Here is a 21,150-nt window from a genome sequence, read left to right on the forward strand (position 1 = left end):
AAAACCCCAAATAGGATCATGAAGCATTGTACTTACTGGAGTAACTAAGCAGCAACAACAAAAATATTTACATGCATTTACGCATTTATACATGCAGTTATCCCTTCCACGTTGCAGGGGTGAGAAACATGATGCCTTATGATCTGGAAAATTTGTATAAAATATTTTGGCCCTCTCTTTATATCAGAGATGATCTGAATTATTATAGTATTAAAAGATAAGATATGTTGATACTATATAATACTATACATATGTTTATATATTTCTGACTTTTTAAACTTTTTTTTTGGTTGTCTGCTGGCCTTCATGTGCTATCTTTGGCTTTTGCAAAACTATCTAAAAATTCATTTAATTCATTATTCCAGCCCATGATATATCAAAATTGTGATGGAGAAAGTTGCAGTATTGAAGGGATAACTGTAAATGGAAACCTAATACTTGAGCTTGACCACCTAAATTGTTAGTGAATATCTTATCTACCCATAAAAACATATACATATATAGATCAGTCACATATCACATTATTATATAACCAATCATTCCTATATGACAGAAACATTCATTTATTTACTAAAGTTATAGACTTATAAGTTGGTAAATTTTAGAGCTGGAAGAGACCTTAGAGATCATTTAGTCCATCCATGTCATCTTAAAGATGACAAAGAGAAACTGAGGCAACTGGAATTTTCCTGAGATTTTTTAGTTACTATGTAGCAGGGCAAAGACAGAATCTCAAGTCTTTTCATTATTAGTCCAGGACTCTTTTTTTATTCAAGTATTTTTTGATTACTAGGATATTATAGTAACCATTGTAATTATTACATGTCATGACATAACATTCCATGCTTAATGTCCTTTTAAGAATGAGAATGAGAGTGTTCTATGGATGTTCTCCCATATGACACTATAAATGAGAGCAACTTGCAATTGTTTTTCAACACATTATAGTTATCTGATTCTTGAAACTGTTGAGAATGTTGTTGGATTTTGAGGACTTTGGTTTGTGGTTTTCAAGAACTGGTACCCAGCATGCTGTATCTTAAGAAATGGTTTTATGTCTTATTTCTAATTTTATGTAATGTCCCTCTTCATCCCCTTAATTCCCTGACACATACCTTGTCCTTTTGAATTATTCATTGGAATTGGTTTACTACTGACACAAGGCCTGAATTCTGCCCAATGAGTCATCCACATAATTTCCTTGAATGTTGATCTTTGGAAGTCTCCCACCCAAAACTTCTGGTAAGTTTATTTCTGGCAAAAATGAGTGTGTGTGTGTGTGTGTGTGTGTGTGTGTGTGTGTATTTGCTTAGCTCTAGGCATTACATTCTTAGAAAATTCATACAAATACAAATATCAGAGAATGAAACTGGCTATCTCCAAGTTCATGCTGGTGTGATCAGCCCCACTGTATTCTACTAGCCAGAAGAGAAGATGAGTCTCTTACTATTGTATTTTCCTTCTAAGAATTTTACATGCACCTTACCAGCATCCCTGTTAGAAAAAAGATGTCCCATTTTAGGGGACAGAAAAGTAGAGAAATATAGTTGTTAACTTTTCCTTCAGGTAATTCTTATAGCTTTTCTTCCCATCCCATCACTTCATGCCTAGATTACTGCAAAAGATAACTAATCTCCCTATATCTATTGTCCTGTTACACTTACTGGCAACAGATTAATCTTCCTAAGAACAAAGTAATGATGAGTCTGCCTTCAATGTGAAGCCACTTTTCTGTGTGAAGCCCTTCATTATCTCCCCAGTTACTAGTGCCCTCCCTCTCAAACTACCCTGCATTTAACTCTGTTGTATATATTTTGTTTATTCATTTTATATGTATGGTATATATGGTTTTATATGCCCTCATCTAGCCTGTTATAAGAATATTAGCTCATTGAGAATCATAATGGTTTAATTCTTTGTATTTTTATCCCTAGTATCTGGCACAGTACCTGTCATAAATATTTATTGACTCATTGATTGTTAATTGGTTTTGGACCCTAAGCTTTCAGTGTCTCAATGCTGTGTAAGGAATAAAATCTAAAGCTTGAGTTTCTAATTTCTCTCGTCTGATCTTATCCTGATGTGCTCTCCCTTTCCCTCTCCCTCTCCTTCTCTCTTTTCCTCTTCCTTTCCCTCTCCCTCTCCCTCTCTCTTTCTCTTTTCTTCTCCCTTTTCCTCTCCCCCTCTCCCTTTCCCTTTCCTTCTTCCTCTCCCTCTCTCTCTCTCTCCCTCCCCCCCTTCTCCATCTCTGTCTTCTTTCCTAATCCTTAGGAAAGTACTTCATTCCTAAGCTTCCTGTTCTTTGTATACTATAGGCATTTCTTTGTATAAGCATGGTATATCATCCCCTACTCCCCAGCCTATTCATATCCTCATGGATACAATTCTTCTATACCACTATGATAAGGAGAACTCTCCTCAGAACTTCTAAAGCATCTATTATCTGTATCATTTATTTGAAGACTTGATGACTTACTGATATCTCTTGCTTGTTATATTTTTATAAACTCCTTGAAGGTAAGGATTATTCGCTTAGTATAATATTAATCTATGATTCTATATAGCTGCAGATTAATGCATTATATTTTAATTTCATTTCACTGGAATAACCTACCTTTGTATCTCAAGCAAATTGAGGAGAAACTATACAAATAATTTCTTTTGAGTGCATAATATGGACTCCATACAAAGTCCTGTTTATGAGATGGTGCTACCAATTGGACCTCTCCCATTACAGTATATAATAGACATTCAGTAAATATTAGTTTATCAACATAGCCCTAGAGGTTCAAAAATCTGTTTCTATATATTCAAAATATTGTACAACTAATTATTGTCTAATTGCAACAAGATTAAAGAACTAATCCCAAATCATGACTGTTCCTTACATTATGCTTTTTGGTGGATATGTTGAAATTGAGTTTAATTCTCTTGTCTTGAAATTGTGTTCAATAAATAATTTTTATTATTTGGAAAAAAATATTTTTTAATAGAGCAGCAATAAGGATGCTTTTTAGCTAGCTAACCTATTACCTTCTTCTTCCCTGCCCCCTTCTAAAGTTTCCCTGTTTGCTTTATCAAGCAAGTATTCAAATTGAAAGCTTCATCAGTCTAAAGCTGATAAAGATCTTAACCATTCAGCTATAGGAATCACAGAGGTATGATAAACTTAAATGACTTTATTTATTTATTTATTTATTTTACATAAAGACATCTGTCCAAGTGGAAGAACTACAAAGGAGTAAATCAACACAAAATATATCTAAATTTAAATCTGTAGAGGGGAAAATACTGTTAATAATGGCACTTTCTGTGATGATTTTCTCATACAGCATACACACATAGAAACACATAAAATACACTTTAAGCATTCAAAAATGTTAATGTTAAAGAGTAATAAACATATCTCATTTTTTAGAAAATAACTTAATAAACAGATTCTTCACATGTGCCTCTGTACATCAGTAGGTTTTTCCTCTTTGTATATATATACAGTACTTATATGGGTCCTAAAGAGATTGGCTCATATTTACAGAAAAATCAGGGAAGCTCAGGTTTGAGATGGGAAGGCTTTGATTCTTATGACTGATTTTTAGCATCTATTTTAAAAACTCAACATATGATCATACCTTCTTTGCTATAAACGATGGTTGATTCTTCCATGATTACTGCTTCTAAATTACACGTGACTTTGTATTCTCATACATGCATGCTTGTATAGGAATTTCATATACTTCATTCATAGGCTGGTGCTAACCAGTTTTAAAAATCTGTAGTATTGATGGATTAAATTTAAGATTAAATTTACTTTGCATAAATAACTGCAAAGTAAGAAAGATTTTTTAAAAACATGGACTCTCTAACCATTAATAAATACAGAATCACTAGTAGGAAAATCAGCAACTGCAAGATTATAAGCAAAAAGTTTTGTCAGCAAGTGCCACCAAAACATAAGACTAAAAATGTGATCCTGTGGGTCTTATAAAGCAATTGGAAGAAATATGTTTAAATTCACAGTTCACCTTGAATTTTCCAAAACATGTTCTTCCCTCTAACCCTTTTTCCCCCTCAACAACTTAAGATCCTTTTCCTTTATGGCAATATAGCTGAAATGTCAGAAATAAAAAATACAGCTGAGGCAAGAAAAATGCAAATCAGCTAGGTTGCATCAAAGATGAATTTAGAGAGGAAACCACAAGAAAATAGATTCGCCAATGAGATGTGAAAACAAAATTATGCAGTATGTTAGAATTAACAGTAAAAGATGTCTTCAAATCTGGAGAGGGCTGATAAAAGACTGGTGGTGTGTGAAGCATAACAGCAGGGGACCTGCTCTCAGTGGAAAAGAAAAGAACAGAGAGAGATTAAGAAATGGGACAGAAGGTTTACTTTTGCAAAATGATGGAGTGAGATTCTCCAGGGATGTGGAATAAGTAGTAGAATGGGCTACCAAAAAAAAAAAAAAAAAAAAAGAGTGCTTAAAACCAACTTTCATGAAGCTATATTCTCAAGATGCAGTTTATAATTGTGAATGTTCCTAATGTCAGTCACCTTTGTGATCAAAGAAAAGCACTGGTCTAACTCCCAGCATTGCATTAATCTCTCCATCCAAGTTAGGATGTTGCTGAGGTTATTGGTTTAAAAGTTGGGAGTGATGACCTGGATAATGAACATGATATGTTAGAGCTAACAATATCACTTAGGTTGGGATAAGGTAGAGGACAGGAAAAGGGTGCGTTTGGAATTATCCAGACTGTACAGCTTATATATGGGAAGATGATAGGGCAAACAGGCTGTAAGGAAGAGACTATCCAAAAATATTATTCTTTCAAGTAGGTGGAAATAATGCATGTAGTGAAAATCCTGTAATTTGCATAGGAAGTCTGTTAATGGTTGAGAAATTGAGGTGGAAAATTTGATTGAAGGGCAAACTTGTGAGTTTGGGGAAGACCACTTTCTGTGGAGTCCATTCTGGGATCATTCATGATTATAGGCCTCTGCCTTCGTAAAAGAAGAGTTCATAGCCTTCTTTCTGGAGCTCTTCCATATTAAAAATAAAAAAATCAAGGTTCAAAGAACATGAAACTAGAAAGAGCCTTTAAAATAGAGATTCTTCGTTTGGCATCTGTGAACTTTTTTTTTTTTTTATATGATATATTTTGATAACTCAATTTCATTATATTTGATTTTCTTTGTAATTCTCTTTATTTTATGCTATGCACTGAAAAAATATTATTCTGAGGAGATTTCTCTAGATTACCAAAAGGGTTCATGAAAATTTTTTAAAATGACCTCTGCTTTAAAGAAAGAAAAAAACAGCTAATCACTTCCTTACCTTTTTCCTCTTTCCTACAATGAAATGATTAGAAATCAGATGTCAAATGGATGGGTTCAAATGGGAACTTGGAGACACTTAGGGAGAGAGTTAAAGGATTTTAATATATCTGCCTATGTTTACATTTAAAATGATGCTATTGCAATATACTGACCAAGATGTTAGTGAAATGCAGTTCTTCCTTAGTAACTAATTTTCTTTTTCTATTGTTATATACCATTGGAGAAAGCCACATACTCTAATTCAGTAATCTTTCTCTCTGAAAAAAGAAGATTCAATTCAATTTTCTAAGTCTGACAAAGTGGGCCTGGAATAGGTTGGGAAAGAAGTCAGATTTGCTGTTTTACATAATTTTAAAACCTGAGACTCTTGAAAGAGACTGATCTAGCTAATGACTTTTATTCGCAAAATTTAACACCATAGTAATTTTTTGGGCATTGGAGTTAGGCGAGATCTTGAAGGGAAAAATAATAGTTTGTAGTGATACAGCCTAATGCCCAAGTTCTCCTAAAGGACTGGGTCAGAAAAGGTTGAGTTGTGGGGTTAGAGTAGACCTGATAATAATTGAATGAAGAGGAATGATGTCAGGAGAGTATAAAGGACTAGAGGACTAAGTTAGTGGTCAGCATCTGTTTGTTTGTTTTTTTCCTTTCTGTGGGAGGGAAGATTGAATGATGCAAAAAGATTTTGACTGAGCTTTATGTAAGGCTTAACTAGTGGACGGGTGAGTGATGATTTGTTCACACAATAAAATTACATTGCTGTTTTCTTGTCATTGTCAATCAGATCCTGCCATTTGCTACCTATGTGACCTCAGGCAAGGCATAACCTCTTTGGCCCTCAGTTTCCTCATCTTTAAAATGTGGGGGATGATGGGAGGAGGAAGAGAAGTAATTGGATTAGATAACCTCTGAGTTCTTTCCAGCTCTAAACCTAGGGTCCTCAGTGGCGCTGAGTGTTCCTTTCACAAATGTTCATTTCAAAAAGTAATTCACACATGTGGATTTTCTTTGTATTTACCTTATCTTTAATATATAAATTGCTTTCACTTTTCTATGGTCATTTCTGATTAGTAGTAAGTCTATCTTAGGTTACCTTTCAATTCAAATAAATAAGGAGGAGTGTTGCAAATGTAAATTTTTAATCATTATAAAGTGTCAGGGACAGCTTAAGAAGTCATATTGTTCGTTCTTGTGTAGTTGTTCAGACATTCTGTCCTCCTTCCTGCAAGATTATGCTACAATTTACCAGAATAGATCTTCACATTTCTTTTATATAGTACACTCCAACTCAATCAATCATATTTTAGAGTTTTATATTTTCTTTTCATTCCATTTTTCTTATATCTTTGGACTTGGAAACTAACTTAGTAGTGATTGAGAATTAGAAGTCTGAAAATCAGCCCTACATACTGTCCCCACGATAGTGAGAAGAATATTAAGTATGTTATGATGTGTAAGAATTAACAATTCCTTTAATACTCTTAGATTATTCCACAGCTTATAACCAGGCATACATACATACATATGTATATATATGTATATATATATATATATATATATATATATATATATATATATATATATTTATTTATTCTTACTCATTTTAAGAAGTTTTAGTAATATCACTGTGGCATAAGTGCCATAAGCTTTTCCTATGCAATATTTAATACAACTTGCTAAAAGGAAAGAGACAATGACAACTGAGTTTCATGAACATGTGGACCTTAGGTAGTTGGTTTTGGTTTTTTAATTAAAAAAAAAACTATATTCCACCATCATTCTGACTTATTTCCTTCACTTTAATACTTAGTGGATTTATAGTAAATATCTGTGCTTTTGCTTCAAAAAAATCAAGAAAAATAGTGAAGAATCAAGTATTTTCACAATATAATCAAGCAAAGTATAAATACTGGATTTCCAGATTCTTATTACTTCATTAGAAAAACCCTAATTTAGAAAAGGTTTAAAATGAGTAAATTACTTCAATGACAGAGATCTCAAAATGCACACATTTTAAGGGAAAGAAACAGATAAGTTAATAATAATATAGCTTATATTTCATTTCAGACTGTTTGGACAGCCTATTCTTATGATCAGTATTACCTTGGCCAGAGTTTGACCATCCTGGTAAAGATACATAGGGCATGTCAAGAAAAGTACTAAGACTATTCCATTTAGAATTATTGCATCTATTTTTCTAAGGAAGAAAAACATAGCATTGCCCTTTCCTTGGACAGATAACAAAGTGCTTTATATCCAATCAAGACTCCACTTTACCTTTTAGTCATTTCTCTACCCAGGATTATTAAAACTGGGAAGAAATGCAGAACTCAAGCTTACTGACTCAATGCTTTGAAAGTGCTCTCAAATGCCAGCTTGTCTAACCTGCCTGAGGTTTCTGTTAGTATTGCTGTGCCAGCTTTGTTAGAACAAGCGTCTCTTGGTCAGTAAGAATAGCAGCCCCCTTCCAGTATCCATGTGAAGAGCTTCCAACAAAGTAAGAAGCCACAGGATTGCGCTACGACCTGGATGTGGAAATTCTGCAATGCTCGCAACTCCACAAGCTCCTCGTAGCCTACGTCATCACCTGCTGTACTGTTGCTCGGTCATGAGAGCACCTCTGATGCCCACAGTGCAATTTTTTAACCAGTCGGCGTAGCTTGCCAGGAAAATTTTTGTTGATGTAACGGTAGAGAAGCGGCATCACAAAACTGCTCGAGAAAGCTAAGAACTTTGACAAATCTTTGATGAAATGCAGTATCCTCATGTAGTGCTCATCCATGAGTTTTCCTTGTGAGACAAGGAATGTGTTCACCAGGAGAGTTAGGTAGTAAGGGGTCCACAGCACAAACTGGGTGCACACTGTGGCAATCAGAAGCCTGTGTACAGAAGGGTCCAGTCTTCCAGTATCATGATCCAGGGGTGTGTCCTCCTTCCGTATTCGTAAAATCAACACAAGTGCATAAAGTACAGCAATGGCTGGAACAACATACCCAATAAACACCATGATAGCGTCAGCTGCCTCCTTGTTTTGCATCTTGGAGCACTCGATGAGCTTCGTGGACACATGGCTACAGATGTAGAACAGCAGAGAGGAAAAGCTTGTAAGCATTGCCCCTCCCCAAATGAACCCACAGACATGCTTAGTGTTATACACACTAGACATGTAAGTCCGGGGTAGAGCTCGCTCAATGTAATAATCCAGACTGAGCAAGGTGGTTGAATACATGATGACCAGAGAGGAAACATTAAACAAAATCAGCAGCGTGATATAAACTTCACTGTTAAAGCTCCAGATGGCCCACTTGGTGGTAGTCGGTCCTAGAAGGTATATTGGTGCAACAGCATTAATTATGAGGCCAGCAATGGCAATGTTCACAAAGTAAACATCAGGCATAGTCATCGTAGCCTTGTTGTACAGATTGACCAGGACCAGCAGGGCATTGTAGCAAAGGCCAATCGGGAAGCAGATGATGAGGTAGAGGAGAGAGAAGACGGAGAGGATGAGGTGGAAATCATGGCAGAGGAGTTGGTCCTCACTGTTCTGGGTATCATTGAAAGTGTCGCAGCTCCACATAGTGAACCAATCAGCAGTGGTTTTTCTGATGACTTCCAGCTGTTCTGTGAAGAAAGAAGTAAAAGCAAATTAGTTTGTAACACATCTCCAGATGTATTGTCCCTAGGCGTATCTTAGACATCTGGGATGGCAGGGCTAGAAGAGAAGCCACGTGCCTCTAACTATCACAAAAACAACAGCAAGCCAGTGCCACATTTCAAAAGGAAGAGTCTCTTGAGGATTCAGTCTCTTTCCTTGTGTGTTTTTCATGGAAGGGTAATAAACCATCAAAATGACTGCTGTCTTATTAGCCCCAAATAGGGCTGGTTATGACCAGAAATTTTATGATGTAATAATTTTACTGGCCATGGTGAGTCTCTCTAATGTAATTTCTGAATGAAATCTGAGTAATGGATAATTCATTCAGGATGCTCAACCGTAAGTTTTTAAAAGACTGCTTCAGGCCTTTTCCTACCTCTCAGTCAGGGGATGGGTGCTACCCCAACTGCTTAGAATGGGTGAGGCAGTGCCTGACAGAGTCATTTCCAGGAACAGAAAACAAAGTGAAGGCCTTGCACTTCATCTCTTTTACAATGTTTCTAAGTAGTCTTTTAGGGCAGGGGTAGATTTTTCCCATCAGAAAAGTTGTGCTTCTGGCAAGACAGCCTTGCCTTTGCCTTATAGCCAAGAGGTGGGTGAGTGAGGAATGGGGAAAATATCCTTCACTCCATCAGAATAGGAGAGTCTCTGTGGTACAGTGGAAAGAATGTTGATAGCTAGGACTTGAGTTCAGATCCTGCTTCTGACACTGCTGTCGAGAGGACTCTTAGGCCTCGTTTTCTTTGTAAGATGAAGGAATTGGACTAGATAACCCTGAGATCTTTCAGATATTTTTCAGATATAATTCTGTTAGACCACGAAATTCTTCTTTGTAACAACCTTCAATCTTGCCTTCCATTGCCTTGCAATAGCTCAGTCAACTCTTTGTGACCATATCTTCAGTCTATTTGTACTTTCATTGGCAAAGTTACTGGGGTGGTTGTCATTTCCTGCTCTAACTCATTTTGCAGAAGAAACTTGAGATAAATAGGGTTAAATGACTTGTCCAGAGTCATTTAGCTAGGAAGATGAGTTATCCTGACTCCAGGCCCAGCACTTCATTCACTGCACCACCTTGCTGCTTCTACCACAGTGTCATTAGCTAGCCTAAAACCCCGATCTGTCCCATAGTTATGGTCCTATAAATATCTTGTGATTCATAGTGACTTAGGTGAGCATCTTTATTCCCTTCTCAGTTTCCAATTTGCCTTGATCTGTTCCTTGTCATATCTGTCTGATTGGAATAATTTAGTATAGAGATTTTCTATGCATTCTCTTAATATTTGTAATACCATGTATCTATGATCACACAATCACAGAACTTAAGAGTTAGAAAGGACTAAGTTCAATATATAGACGAAAAGAATCCCTACAATAAATATGCTCACCAACTCCTCTGCTCAAAAATCTCCCAGTAAGGGGAACTCCCCACTATTCTATTTTTGGATGACTTCAAATATTAGGAAGTTATCATGATATCAATCCTAAACTTGTCTATCTGTAGCTTCCACATATACCACCTGATTCTTCCCTTCTGGGGCCAAATAAAATAAATCTAATAAATAAAATATATCTTAATGACAGTTGATTTTCAAGTACTTAAAGACAGTTACTATATCCACTTCTTCAGGCAAACATCCCCAAATCCTTTTTATGATGCTAATCACCATCTTGGTTGTTCTCTTCTGAACACTCTAGCTTACTGGTATCTTTCTTAAACCATCGTACTCAGAACTAAGCACAGTGTATTCCACATGAGGTCTGATGGTAGCAGTGTACAGTGTGGCTATGAATAGTCCTCCTTGTCCATGTCCTCCTTAATGCAGCCAAAGGGGGGCTGCTATATCACACTGATGATCATTTTGTTTACAGTCCACTAAAATCCCCATGGCTTCTTCAGAACAACTGCTGCCTAATTATGTCTTTCCCCTTTTTATTCTTATGAAGTTGTTTTTCAAATACAAGTGTAAGACTTCATTTATTGCTATTGAATTTCAACTTGTTAGATTCAGCCTATTGCTCTAATCTGTTCTTGTGGTTCCTTACACTGACATTCATTGTGTCAGCTATCCCAACTATGTATCTACTGATCTGATGACTATAATTTGATGCCTAATCATTGATATAAATGCTAAACTATATAGTGTTAGTGATATATAACAGTCTCTAACTTTTAAGCTACTTATGATTTATTTCTTATAATCACTGCTAGTTGGGATAGGGATTAGGGAAAGGGGTGTATGGTTCTATAAGTGATTTTCTTACAGGTATGGAGAGTAGATTTTTCTTTTGAGAATCCCTGTGAACCTTGTCCAATGAGGCCAAATCAACATCATTCTGCCTCAGAGATTTGCCAGGCAAAGTTTCAAAATCATGAATGACCTAGTTGGGGGATTCTTGCTTTATATGACACAAAATTTTATCGCCCTTCCAGCAAGTATATGTTTTTTGGAAGCACATAAGTGCTTAAAAGCAGAAATATAGTCTCTGGAACCATTACATGTAGAAATCTCATTTCCCAAAATAGCGTGGACTTCAAAATTGTTCAGACTCTTTGGAAGAATCATAGTCTCAGTGTATTTTATGGTATCTGTAATGGGAAAAATAGTGGGGTTGATGTTAGAGGACCCAAATTGAACTGTCAGCTCTTCTTTTGGCAACCTTTAGGTCTTCAGATAAATCCCATAACCTCTCTGAACACATTTAAAATGAATCTGTGACCTTAAACTTTGTGCTTTCAAGATAGAAAGTTAACTCCTTTATCTCTTTTTGGTTTCTCAGTCAAAACAAGTATAAAACAAAATTCAATTTGCCAACACCAAGCAAGCAAAACTACCAATATTAGCATGATTACTTCAATACAAAATTGATGTATAACACAAATAAAAACAATTGAGTGGTGAGTATTCTTTTGTAGATACCAACCCTTCTATAAATTAAATTAACCTAAAATAGTTTCTTGAGGCTAAGTGGCTTACATGTCCATGATCATATAGCAGTTAAGTGTCAAAGACAGAATTTAAACAAATGTCTTCAGCTAGCTAAGAGAATTAAAAAAAACAAAACCTAAAATTTTACACTAAGGTATTAAAGTGCTTTAAGTAAGCTGTACTGGGAGGTAACAGATGGAAAAGTGAAATATGCAATAATGTTTTGTAACCCAGAGATTGACACTCAATAACATGAGACAGTGAATAAATCAGATTGATTTCAATTTGTGTAATAAAGTATGCATAAAATTTAACCTCTACTCTATCTTAATGGTATATTGTTTCTCTGCTTGAGCAACATGCATGCATCTCTCACATCACTTAAAAAGAAATATCTACTATTAGGAATAAAAATGTTATTCAAATCCATAAAGTAAAATAGCTGATTTTTTAGTTCCTTAGTCTTGCTCTTTTCCTAGAACTCTCTTGTAGCACTCATTGAAAGAAAGCTTGGTTATCTTAATTGTGATTTTCCTAACCCTCCCCCTCCAAGGTCTTTTAGCTAACTTCCTGTGCATTTCCTTCCCCTCTCTTCTTCCTCTTTTTCCACCTCCAGCCCATTCCAGTTCAACATGCCAGATGACTACAGTCCTAATATGCAGTTTAAATGCTGTCTTTAAAATTGTCGTTTCCTCTTTGAATTTTTAAAGTTTCTCCTTCCCCTTACAGAAAGGATATGTCCCCCTTCCCTAAAAAAATGTATCTGACTGTGAAAACTAGTGGAAGTAGAAAGTACAAGTGTTTGCTGTACTTTTTAAATGATTTAACTTTGCAAAGCTTTTACATTATTCTTTTACCCTTTTTTTCCTAGCAGAATATTATCAGCCCTTGATAGGTCTCTTTGTTCACGAAATGATGCGGTTTTCATTCCATTGTGTATGATTGTTTCCAAAATTGAAACTTATTGTTCTGTGAGGTTCTGTTCAGCTACCATCATCAAATTACAGTATGACGACTTCCTTGTGCAAACTCAACATTTTTATGAACACCTGTTTATATGTACTAATTTTTGAGTCCTTTACATACCATATATGAAACAAAAAGATGAGAATTAGATACAAACCTGCAGAGAAAGTGCTTTTAGGCATGATCAAAAGCTACATGGTCTGACTTACAGGGATGGGAAGCAATGTGTATCATGTACATTTTTTAAATTGTTGAAATAGAATCATTTGTCTTAGCAGCTGCATGAGACACATACCCTGAATAAGACACATACCCTTTTTGTGAAAAATTGTATTTCATTTGCTTCCCCTTCTTCCCTCCTCACTCCCTGACCCCAGTTCCTTCCTGCCATTCCCTGCTCTCCTGATATTTGGACTCCCCTTCAGTTTGACTACATCAGAAACACACATTTTAGTCAGAATCACTTAGTTTTGGAGAGTGTCTGCTTTGCAACACTCATGTCAATTTTCCTTCTCATCACCCAGGGCAGCTTTTTGTACATCTGCACTCTCATAGCCCCACGGAGAAACTCTTACCTTCAGTTCACGCCATACATTCCTCTGTACCATTTAGTCCGGAATCAGTCAGAAGGAGGAAGCTGACAGAAAAGATCTGCTCTGTGTTTTTCCTCTGGAAGGAAACCCTACTGCCTCCCTATCAGCAGTGGACATGCAGCATGATGTTTCGTGTGTGTGTGTGTGTGTGTGTGTGTGAGAGAGAGAGAGAGACAGAGTTTGTTTTTCCTCTAGTAAATTACTCACAAAGTTTCTGCTTCATTTGGCAGGCATCAATGGCCCCTCCCTCTCTCTGTTTACAGCCAGTTGCAACAAATGAGAGGTTGTGCTGCTTGTGAAGAGAGTGGATTGTACAATTAAACATAGCCAAATCCTCTTGCTTTCGATTCGTTAGACTTAGGGCTTCCTAGAGGACTGAGGTTGGCTTTAGGGTTCAGCCAACTGTTTCTCTCCTTCCATGTGGGAGTTGCTGCTCAGTCGCAAAGGGGAAAAGGCTTGACCATTTTTCATTGACTTGGCAGAAGGACTTGGGAAGAATCTTATAGTCATGGTTTCCTAATAGTTCAGAGTGATAGGAAGCATGTTTGAGAGTGGAATTTTTGATTTTGAGGAGATAAACTGAATGGACAGGTTAACTGGGTTTCATTGTGAAGTTGTCACAGAGGAAAAGTCTGATAGCGAGCTAGCACAAACTGTCCCTGAGAGGATCTGGATTCAAATTTTGGGTCCTGACTCCTAGCTGTGTGACTTTGCTTAAGTCTTTTAACTTTCCAGGGCCTCAAGGTCTTCAACTGTAAAATGAGGGTGCTAAACTAAAGACTCTTCATGGTCCCTTTAAGTCTCAATTCTGTGACAAACGTGTTTGTTCCAAACCAGTGGCTCCAGTCACAAGGTGGATAAAAGGGACTGACTGTAGGAAGCTTAGAATCAGAAGTGAAATCAGAAAACAGTTAAGTAGCTTTGGGGTGTATGTACGTGGTACTAATGCAAACTAAACTGTAGGTAATCTGCCCTCATCCTTTTAGTGTTAATGCTATATAACTTATCAAACTTGCTGAATGGTGATTTGGCAGATGTCTTTTTTTAGTGCCTGTCCTCTTTAGTCAGTCTCCTTTAGATAAAAGCTGCTTAGATTGTTAATATATGGCTCCCAGGGAAGTAGAGCAGAAGGAATTACAAGAACAGAATTGTTCTATCTTTTTCCAAGAACAACTTAATTGGAGGGAAATTATCACGTGAAATAAAATCTGGTCACGGTTTTCTTTCCTTATTCATATGATGTCATGGCTACTGGCTCTCTTCATTTTAACATCATTTTTAAGGGCACATAATGTATTTGTTCTAATTATTTGGGGAACTAAAAAAACCATTTCCAAACAAGAAGTTGAATTTTGATGATGTTTGTGGTTATTTTATTATTCAGTTGCCTACCATGGCTTATAGGACAGGGATGTAGATTTCAAATCAGCCATGAAAAATCTGTACCAGAACTGTATTGATAAATAACTATATTAGTATTTATCTTTTAATAAATTTAAGTTAAGCAAAGATGGCTTGAAAATTGTGTAAGACTTATAAAGTCAGGAGCAAATTAAATCCAAATACTGCTTTTGGTACTTCCCAGTTGTTTGACCATATGCATTATGTACATCATAGTACTGTCATGAGATAATGTTTGTAAAAAGCACTGCAAACTTCCAAACCATATATGACTGTTATCTATATGTATGGATATTTTACAACTTTTGGAAGCTGAAGATGTCTTGATTTTCCTTGTTTATCAATATCTGGAATGCTACCAGGCATGTAAAAAATAAATCTCTTAATACATTATATAATGTTGTGTACCACAGATTTCTTTTTCCACTACTAGACTGACACTTCTGTGAAGCAGTGACCTTGCCATATTCCAACTTTTTGTATTCCCTAGCACCTCACATAGTAAGGCACTTAAGTGTGTATTGTATTATTTTCATTTGGAATACTTCCAGGAATTTCAGGAACATTGCAAGCTATTTGTGATTAAAAAAACGAACTTTAGTCTGTGGCCCTTTCCTGAAGGCCCATGATCTCGCCAGTCAGTTCTGAGGTTTGGAAGAAAAGCTGTCCATCATATATTTTTTATGTCTTCATGATGCATGTGGGGGGTGGTGGTGGGGAGAAAGGTGTCTTTGGTTTGAAAGCCTTGATTCACTGGCATTATTCTGTAGAGTAACCAAGTGATCATTAAGAAGAAATATGTCCCTGTGTCAGAGGATATAATGTGTAAATAAAGGAGAAAGGAAAGAATAGGAGTGGAAGAAAAGTGACAGTGGCCAAAACACATGAGAGGAGTTCACTTCCATGCTCTGCCCTTTTCAAAGCTTCCATGTTTATTTCAGAGAAAGTCAAGAAGCAAGGGTCTTAAATGTCCAAAAAAAAAAAAAAAAAAGTTTTCTTTTGCTTTCTAGCATAGATTCCTCAAGGAGCACTGTTGCAGTAATGTCAGTTTAATTAATAAAAACACACTCTATGAAGAAAGCACACCCAGGAGAATGATTAACAGTAATATCATTAATGAAGACAGCACTAAAAGACAAATTTAGATCTTTTTTGTGAACAGGTAGTAGACTGTGGGTACAGATTATATGTGTGCATGTGTGTTGGATATGTATATGTATTACATGTGTATACAGAAAAAATATATTACACACACGGTATATTATATGTAAATATATTACACACATGTTAGAGAATACATTCATATATACGTGCATATATATTTGTGTGGCATGTATGCATTAATATAGACATATACATATAAGCATGGTCACAGTAGCATTGTTTACTACTCTTATGGGAGGGAGTTGGATAAGTAAAGAAAGGTATTAATGGGAAGTGATTATAGTGTCAAAACAAAATGTATGAATTAAACTTTTTTTTTTGAGGGGAAGTACATTTATACAAACATTTTAATTTATTTTTAAAATAAAATTTTAAGTAAACATTTAAGAAAAAGATGCTTGAAGTTTCCAAACAAATTAATATTCCATAATACCTAGGTGAATGCAATATCAATTGATAATGTTGTCAAAACTGGAAAAAAAGACAATCGCATTCCTATAAAGCATTAGTATTATCTACCAAAAGAATATGGTCATCCCACTCAAGTTAAGCTCAAGGAACTGCACTGGGATTGGATATGAGTCTGTGTGAGGTGGGACACTGAATAAAAGGCTCTCTCCAGGCTAGTTGGGTTCTGTATAGTGAGATGGCATATGGAATTAGAGTAATGCCAGAATACAAACATAACATCTAAAGAAATGTTTTCTCCCATCTTAAACACAAGAGTGATTAGAGAATTAAATTTCCTACTGTGGGTAGATGAGTCACTTCCATTATAATGCAGGAATTCTTTAGATTAAAACTAGGATATTACTGGCTTTAGTCATGGAAAAAATTCTGCCTTTTTCAAGAGGTTAGATCTAATCTCCAGAATGTGTTCCCCAAACCTGTTATTTTGACATCAATGATAGGGCCAACATCTGGTTTGACCAGGCAAGATGCCTGAACTTGAACCAGTGAAACAGGAGCCATCTGCTCTCTTGATTTGATGGAAGATTAGCACAGGTGACCTGGCAACCCACTGATATGTTCTTACGAAATAATCACCTAATCTTAGTGGGTTAACACCAAACAAATGAATAACAGAATGAGATATCTTAGAGTAATCATTTGCATTCCAAAAGTTCCCATTCCTATGCATTTTGATTTCTTTCTTTGTCTTGCTCACTTTTGTAAGGTAGAAAAAGGAACTTGGAGATAGATAAATTACTTGTGTTGATAGAATCTCCAATTCAATTCTATCCAACAGATGTTTATCATATTTCTGCTATATGAAAGAAACTCTGCTAGCAAGCAGGGCTATAAAGACACAACCTCCAGAAGCTTCCATTTTGTAGCAAATGCATCACATGCATAGATAAGAAAGCACTAACCCTTAGGTGGACCAGGAAAGGCTTTGAGGAAGGGACACCTGAGCTGAGTTTTGAGCAGGCTTGTTGTTCTCTCTCAAGGCTGTGGCGCACTTCACAGAGACATGAACTGGAGAGAAAAGAGAGGCCCTCACTGAAGAAGAAGCTGAAACCCTTTGCTTCCCCCTTGGCTACATGGCTACATGAGGATAAATATCTGGAAGTACCCAGCACAGAATGAAACTTCTTATCAGGACCAAAAAACCCCCTAGGCTTTCCTAACATAAAAATGATTACTGGCATTTATATAATGCTTATAGGTCTGGGAAGAGCTTTACCTATACTGACTCACTTGATCATGATATAATACCAGACATTGGTATTATCCCCTTTTTTACAGATAAGCAATCTGAGACTGAGAGGTTAGTTAGACATTAGTAAGTGTCTAAGTCAGGATTTAAATTCAAGTCTTCCTGACCTCAAAGCCAGTCCTCTAGCTACCATATCACACTGCTACTCTAGCATGTAGGCTTTGTCACAATAGGAGACATTCCCAGCAGGGGAAAAGTCCACTGTCTGGCAGCTAGATGCACAGATCAGGAAGCAGCATTATTTAAATGTGCCCTTACTCATCCTATTCCTTCATCCTCTTCTCCTCATTCCAAATTTGTGTCAGACTTTTCTGCTAACCCTTTCCTTTTCCCTAGCATTCATTTCAACTTTATGGACTGCGAAGGACTATAGGAGGCCCAAGTATTCATGGGAGTGAATGGGACTGATTGGATGAAGCTTTCTCAGTATTGAGACTAAATCACATAATTCCTATTCCCAGTCTTGAACCCTGGGTTGCAGGGAGCCATGTGGTCTCTAACAGCCAGACCCACAGGAAGTGACGTGACCCATAGGAAGCAGACAACATTGGTCAAGGATGGTTACGTCCTTTTAGTCTATCCAATTAAAAGGCTTGGAACTTTTCCTATTTAACTAGGCATCCTACTTCCCGCTGGCCAGATTTAGGAGCACATGGCTCCCAGATGTGTGTCTGGGCCTCTCTCCCTGCAGGGATTAAATAAATGTTTTCTCTTTGTATCTGAAGATGTCTCTCATTAGTTAATTTGAGAAAGGGGATTTAGCACCTGTCCCACAGAAGAGGAATGGAAGAGCAGCCCACTGTCAAATTTGAAAAAAAACTGTCCACGTGCCATTATTCAGGTATCTAGAAGAACATCCAATCAAATGCTTGTAGGCATACATGCATTCATGTCCAACTCTTGTTTCCCTTCAACCCTGGCCTGAGCTAATAATCTGGAATTAGTCAATCTCACCAGATTGTTTCTCTATTCAAGGACTGAGGATAATTTCTTTTTTGATTTGTGGACTGCATTTAACATGGAGCCAATATCTACTATGTTAACACACAATAAAATGTTCCTTTGCTTCTAATTTGAAAGTTACTCATGTTACCCCAGAAATGCAGCGTCATGTACAACATGATGACATAATTTATCTCACACACAAACACACACACCATCCCCAAATCCTTTAAATCTTACTATGTCCCTGCTTCAGAAAATGTGGTAGGGAATGACTATTTGGCAGCACCTCATGACCTTTAAAAAGAATTGAGTGATTTGGGTTTGAACCCCAGCTCTGGGAATTACTGAATGTGTAATGATTTGAACAAGTAATTTAGCATTTCTGGACCTCAATTTCCTCATTTGTGAAATAAGAGGGTTGGGAGAGATGACCTCCAAGGTCCTTTATAGCTGTAAGTCTGTGATCCAATGATAAGGAAGGTCCTCCAGGATGACTAATATTTGAAAATGCTAATTAAGATACAGAGCATGAAGATGAAACCAGAAACCCAGACATGGAGATCTGACATGAGATGGTGATGGTGGTGGTGGTGTTAGTAATTGCAGTAATCATATTTACCAAGTCCTAATGATATTTCAGGAGCTGTGTAGGTTACAGAATTAGATGTAATATTTGATCAGTGAAATCACGCAAAATGTAAGTTGACTTTGTCTCTTGGAGCCTGAGGCATTGGAAAAATTTTTAGGAGAAAGTTCTTGTAGCCATCTAGGACTATTATGGGAGAACATACAAAAAGGATGAAGGGCATAGGAAATAAAGAGTAGAGAACCTATTAAAGATATAAAGAGGGATATATGAGAAATCAGTGTGAGAGATTATTTTGGTAAAGAAGTTGATCTTTTAAAAAAAATTGATAAAATGATGCTCCCAAATCAAGGACAGAGAGCCTGTATGACATTAGGCAAATCACATAATCTCTCTTTCTTGGTTTCCTCACCTGTAAAATGGGGATAATGATAGCATCTACTTCATAAGGTTGTTACATGGATCAAATTAGAGTATATACATATGCTCCCTTCTCCTTTTCTCTCACTATATCTACATATAATATCTAAATCTCTTTACAAGTCTTAAAGTAGTATATAAATATTGGCTGTTATTAATGCCATTATAATGCTAACAGCAAAAGTAATGACAGGGGAGGCCAGGTAACCTAGTGGTAAAAAACACCAGAAAAACATCTGGACCTGTTTTTAGCATTTGCTACCTTTGTGACCCAGGCTGTCATCTTTTTCCAGGCCTGTTTCTTCCTCTGAAAAAATGAGAGAATTATCCCTGTATTACAAGAGTCAGCCTGCCAGTGATAGAGGAAGATCCAGTCTCAAAGCGAGGAAGCCTTGAGTTCAAGGCCTGCATCTTATAGATACAAAATATGTCATTTAGTAAGGCCCTTTCCTTCTCAGTGCTCTAGAACCTAGATCTTAGGGTAAAGGTAACTCTCCGAGACTATATATATATGACAGATTTATACCACCATAGGGAATTTTCTCATCTGAGAATTAGATATACTATTAAAACCACAGGTTCAGTCTGGGGTGTGTGTGTGTGTGTGTCTCTGTGTCTCTGTGTGTGTGTAACTTTTCTGTCTCTAATCGTATGATTTTTTTTTAACCTGGACCCACGAAGTTCCTTTAAGGAAATTTCTCAAATTTCTGTGTATGTTTTATCTTTTTAAAGTTAATTTTGAAAATGCACTCAGATTGAATTTGAGATAGGTAGACAGAGATAGCTATATAAACACATTATACTGGTATACAGAGTGCACACACATTGTCTGTCTGTTTATCTGTTTATCTATCTATCCATATATCTATCCTAGGTATATAGTCAGCTGAATTCTCTCCACCTTGGCTTTCAATAGACAACTTTCCTCCCTATACCCTGCTATTTAAGCAGCTGCTAATGGTCTATTGGTCACTCCCTTTAGCAGCTGCTTAAGCAGCAGGCTAGAGAAAGCTTTGACTATTGAGAGCAGCCTGGGGATAAGGGTTGACCTGTGTGAAGGTATGGGTCAGAATCTGAATTTTTAATAGGAACCAGTTCAGTCTGTACAGCTGATGCTCTGTGTGCGAGGAGGAGTGGGGGGGAGGAGAGGGAAGTTTAGAGAGAGGGGGGAAGGGAGAGAGAGAGAAGGAGAAGTTTGGAGAGACAAAGGGGAAGTTGTGATCATGTAGGCAAGAAGAGGGTCCAGGGATCCCAGAAAGTTGTTCAATCATTTCAATTATGTCCAATGCTTTATGACCCCATTTGGGTCTTTGTTGGCAAAGATACTGGAATAGTTTGCCATTTCCTCTCCAGCTCATTTTACAGATGAGGAAACTGAGATAGACGGTAAAATTGCTCAGATTTGAACTCAGGAAGATGAATCTTCCTAACTC

At 36.7% G+C, this 21,150-nt stretch overlaps 2 protein-coding genes across 4 annotated transcripts in view; one reads left to right on the forward strand and one right to left on the reverse strand.

The window, feature by feature from the left end:
* The window catches only part of C1H7orf50 (chromosome 1 C7orf50 homolog), a 350,397-nt gene that overhangs the window by 149,354 nt on the left and 179,893 nt on the right, over positions 1-21,150 (forward strand). The window lies entirely within an intron of this gene.
* The window catches only part of GPR146 (G protein-coupled receptor 146), an 81,273-nt gene continuing 67,668 nt past the window's right edge, over positions 7,546-21,150 (reverse strand). For 2 of the 3 annotated variants that reach the window (XM_012542800.3, XM_031941396.1), the window contains exon 2: positions 7,546-8,958. In XM_012542800.3, coding sequence (XP_012398254.1) covers positions 7,913-8,914 — 1,002 coding nt within the window. In that variant the 5' untranslated portion in view covers positions 8,915-8,958 and the 3' untranslated portion in view covers positions 7,546-7,912. Of the gene's footprint in view, positions 8,959-13,463; positions 13,733-21,150 lie in introns of those variants that run through there. The other variant, XM_003761501.4, reaches the window with a different exon arrangement.

The sequence above is a fragment of the Sarcophilus harrisii genome, chromosome 1 (genome assembly GCF_902635505.1).
Source record: "Sarcophilus harrisii chromosome 1, mSarHar1.11, whole genome shotgun sequence".
Lineage (NCBI taxonomy): Eukaryota > Metazoa > Chordata > Mammalia > Dasyuromorphia > Dasyuridae > Sarcophilus > Sarcophilus harrisii.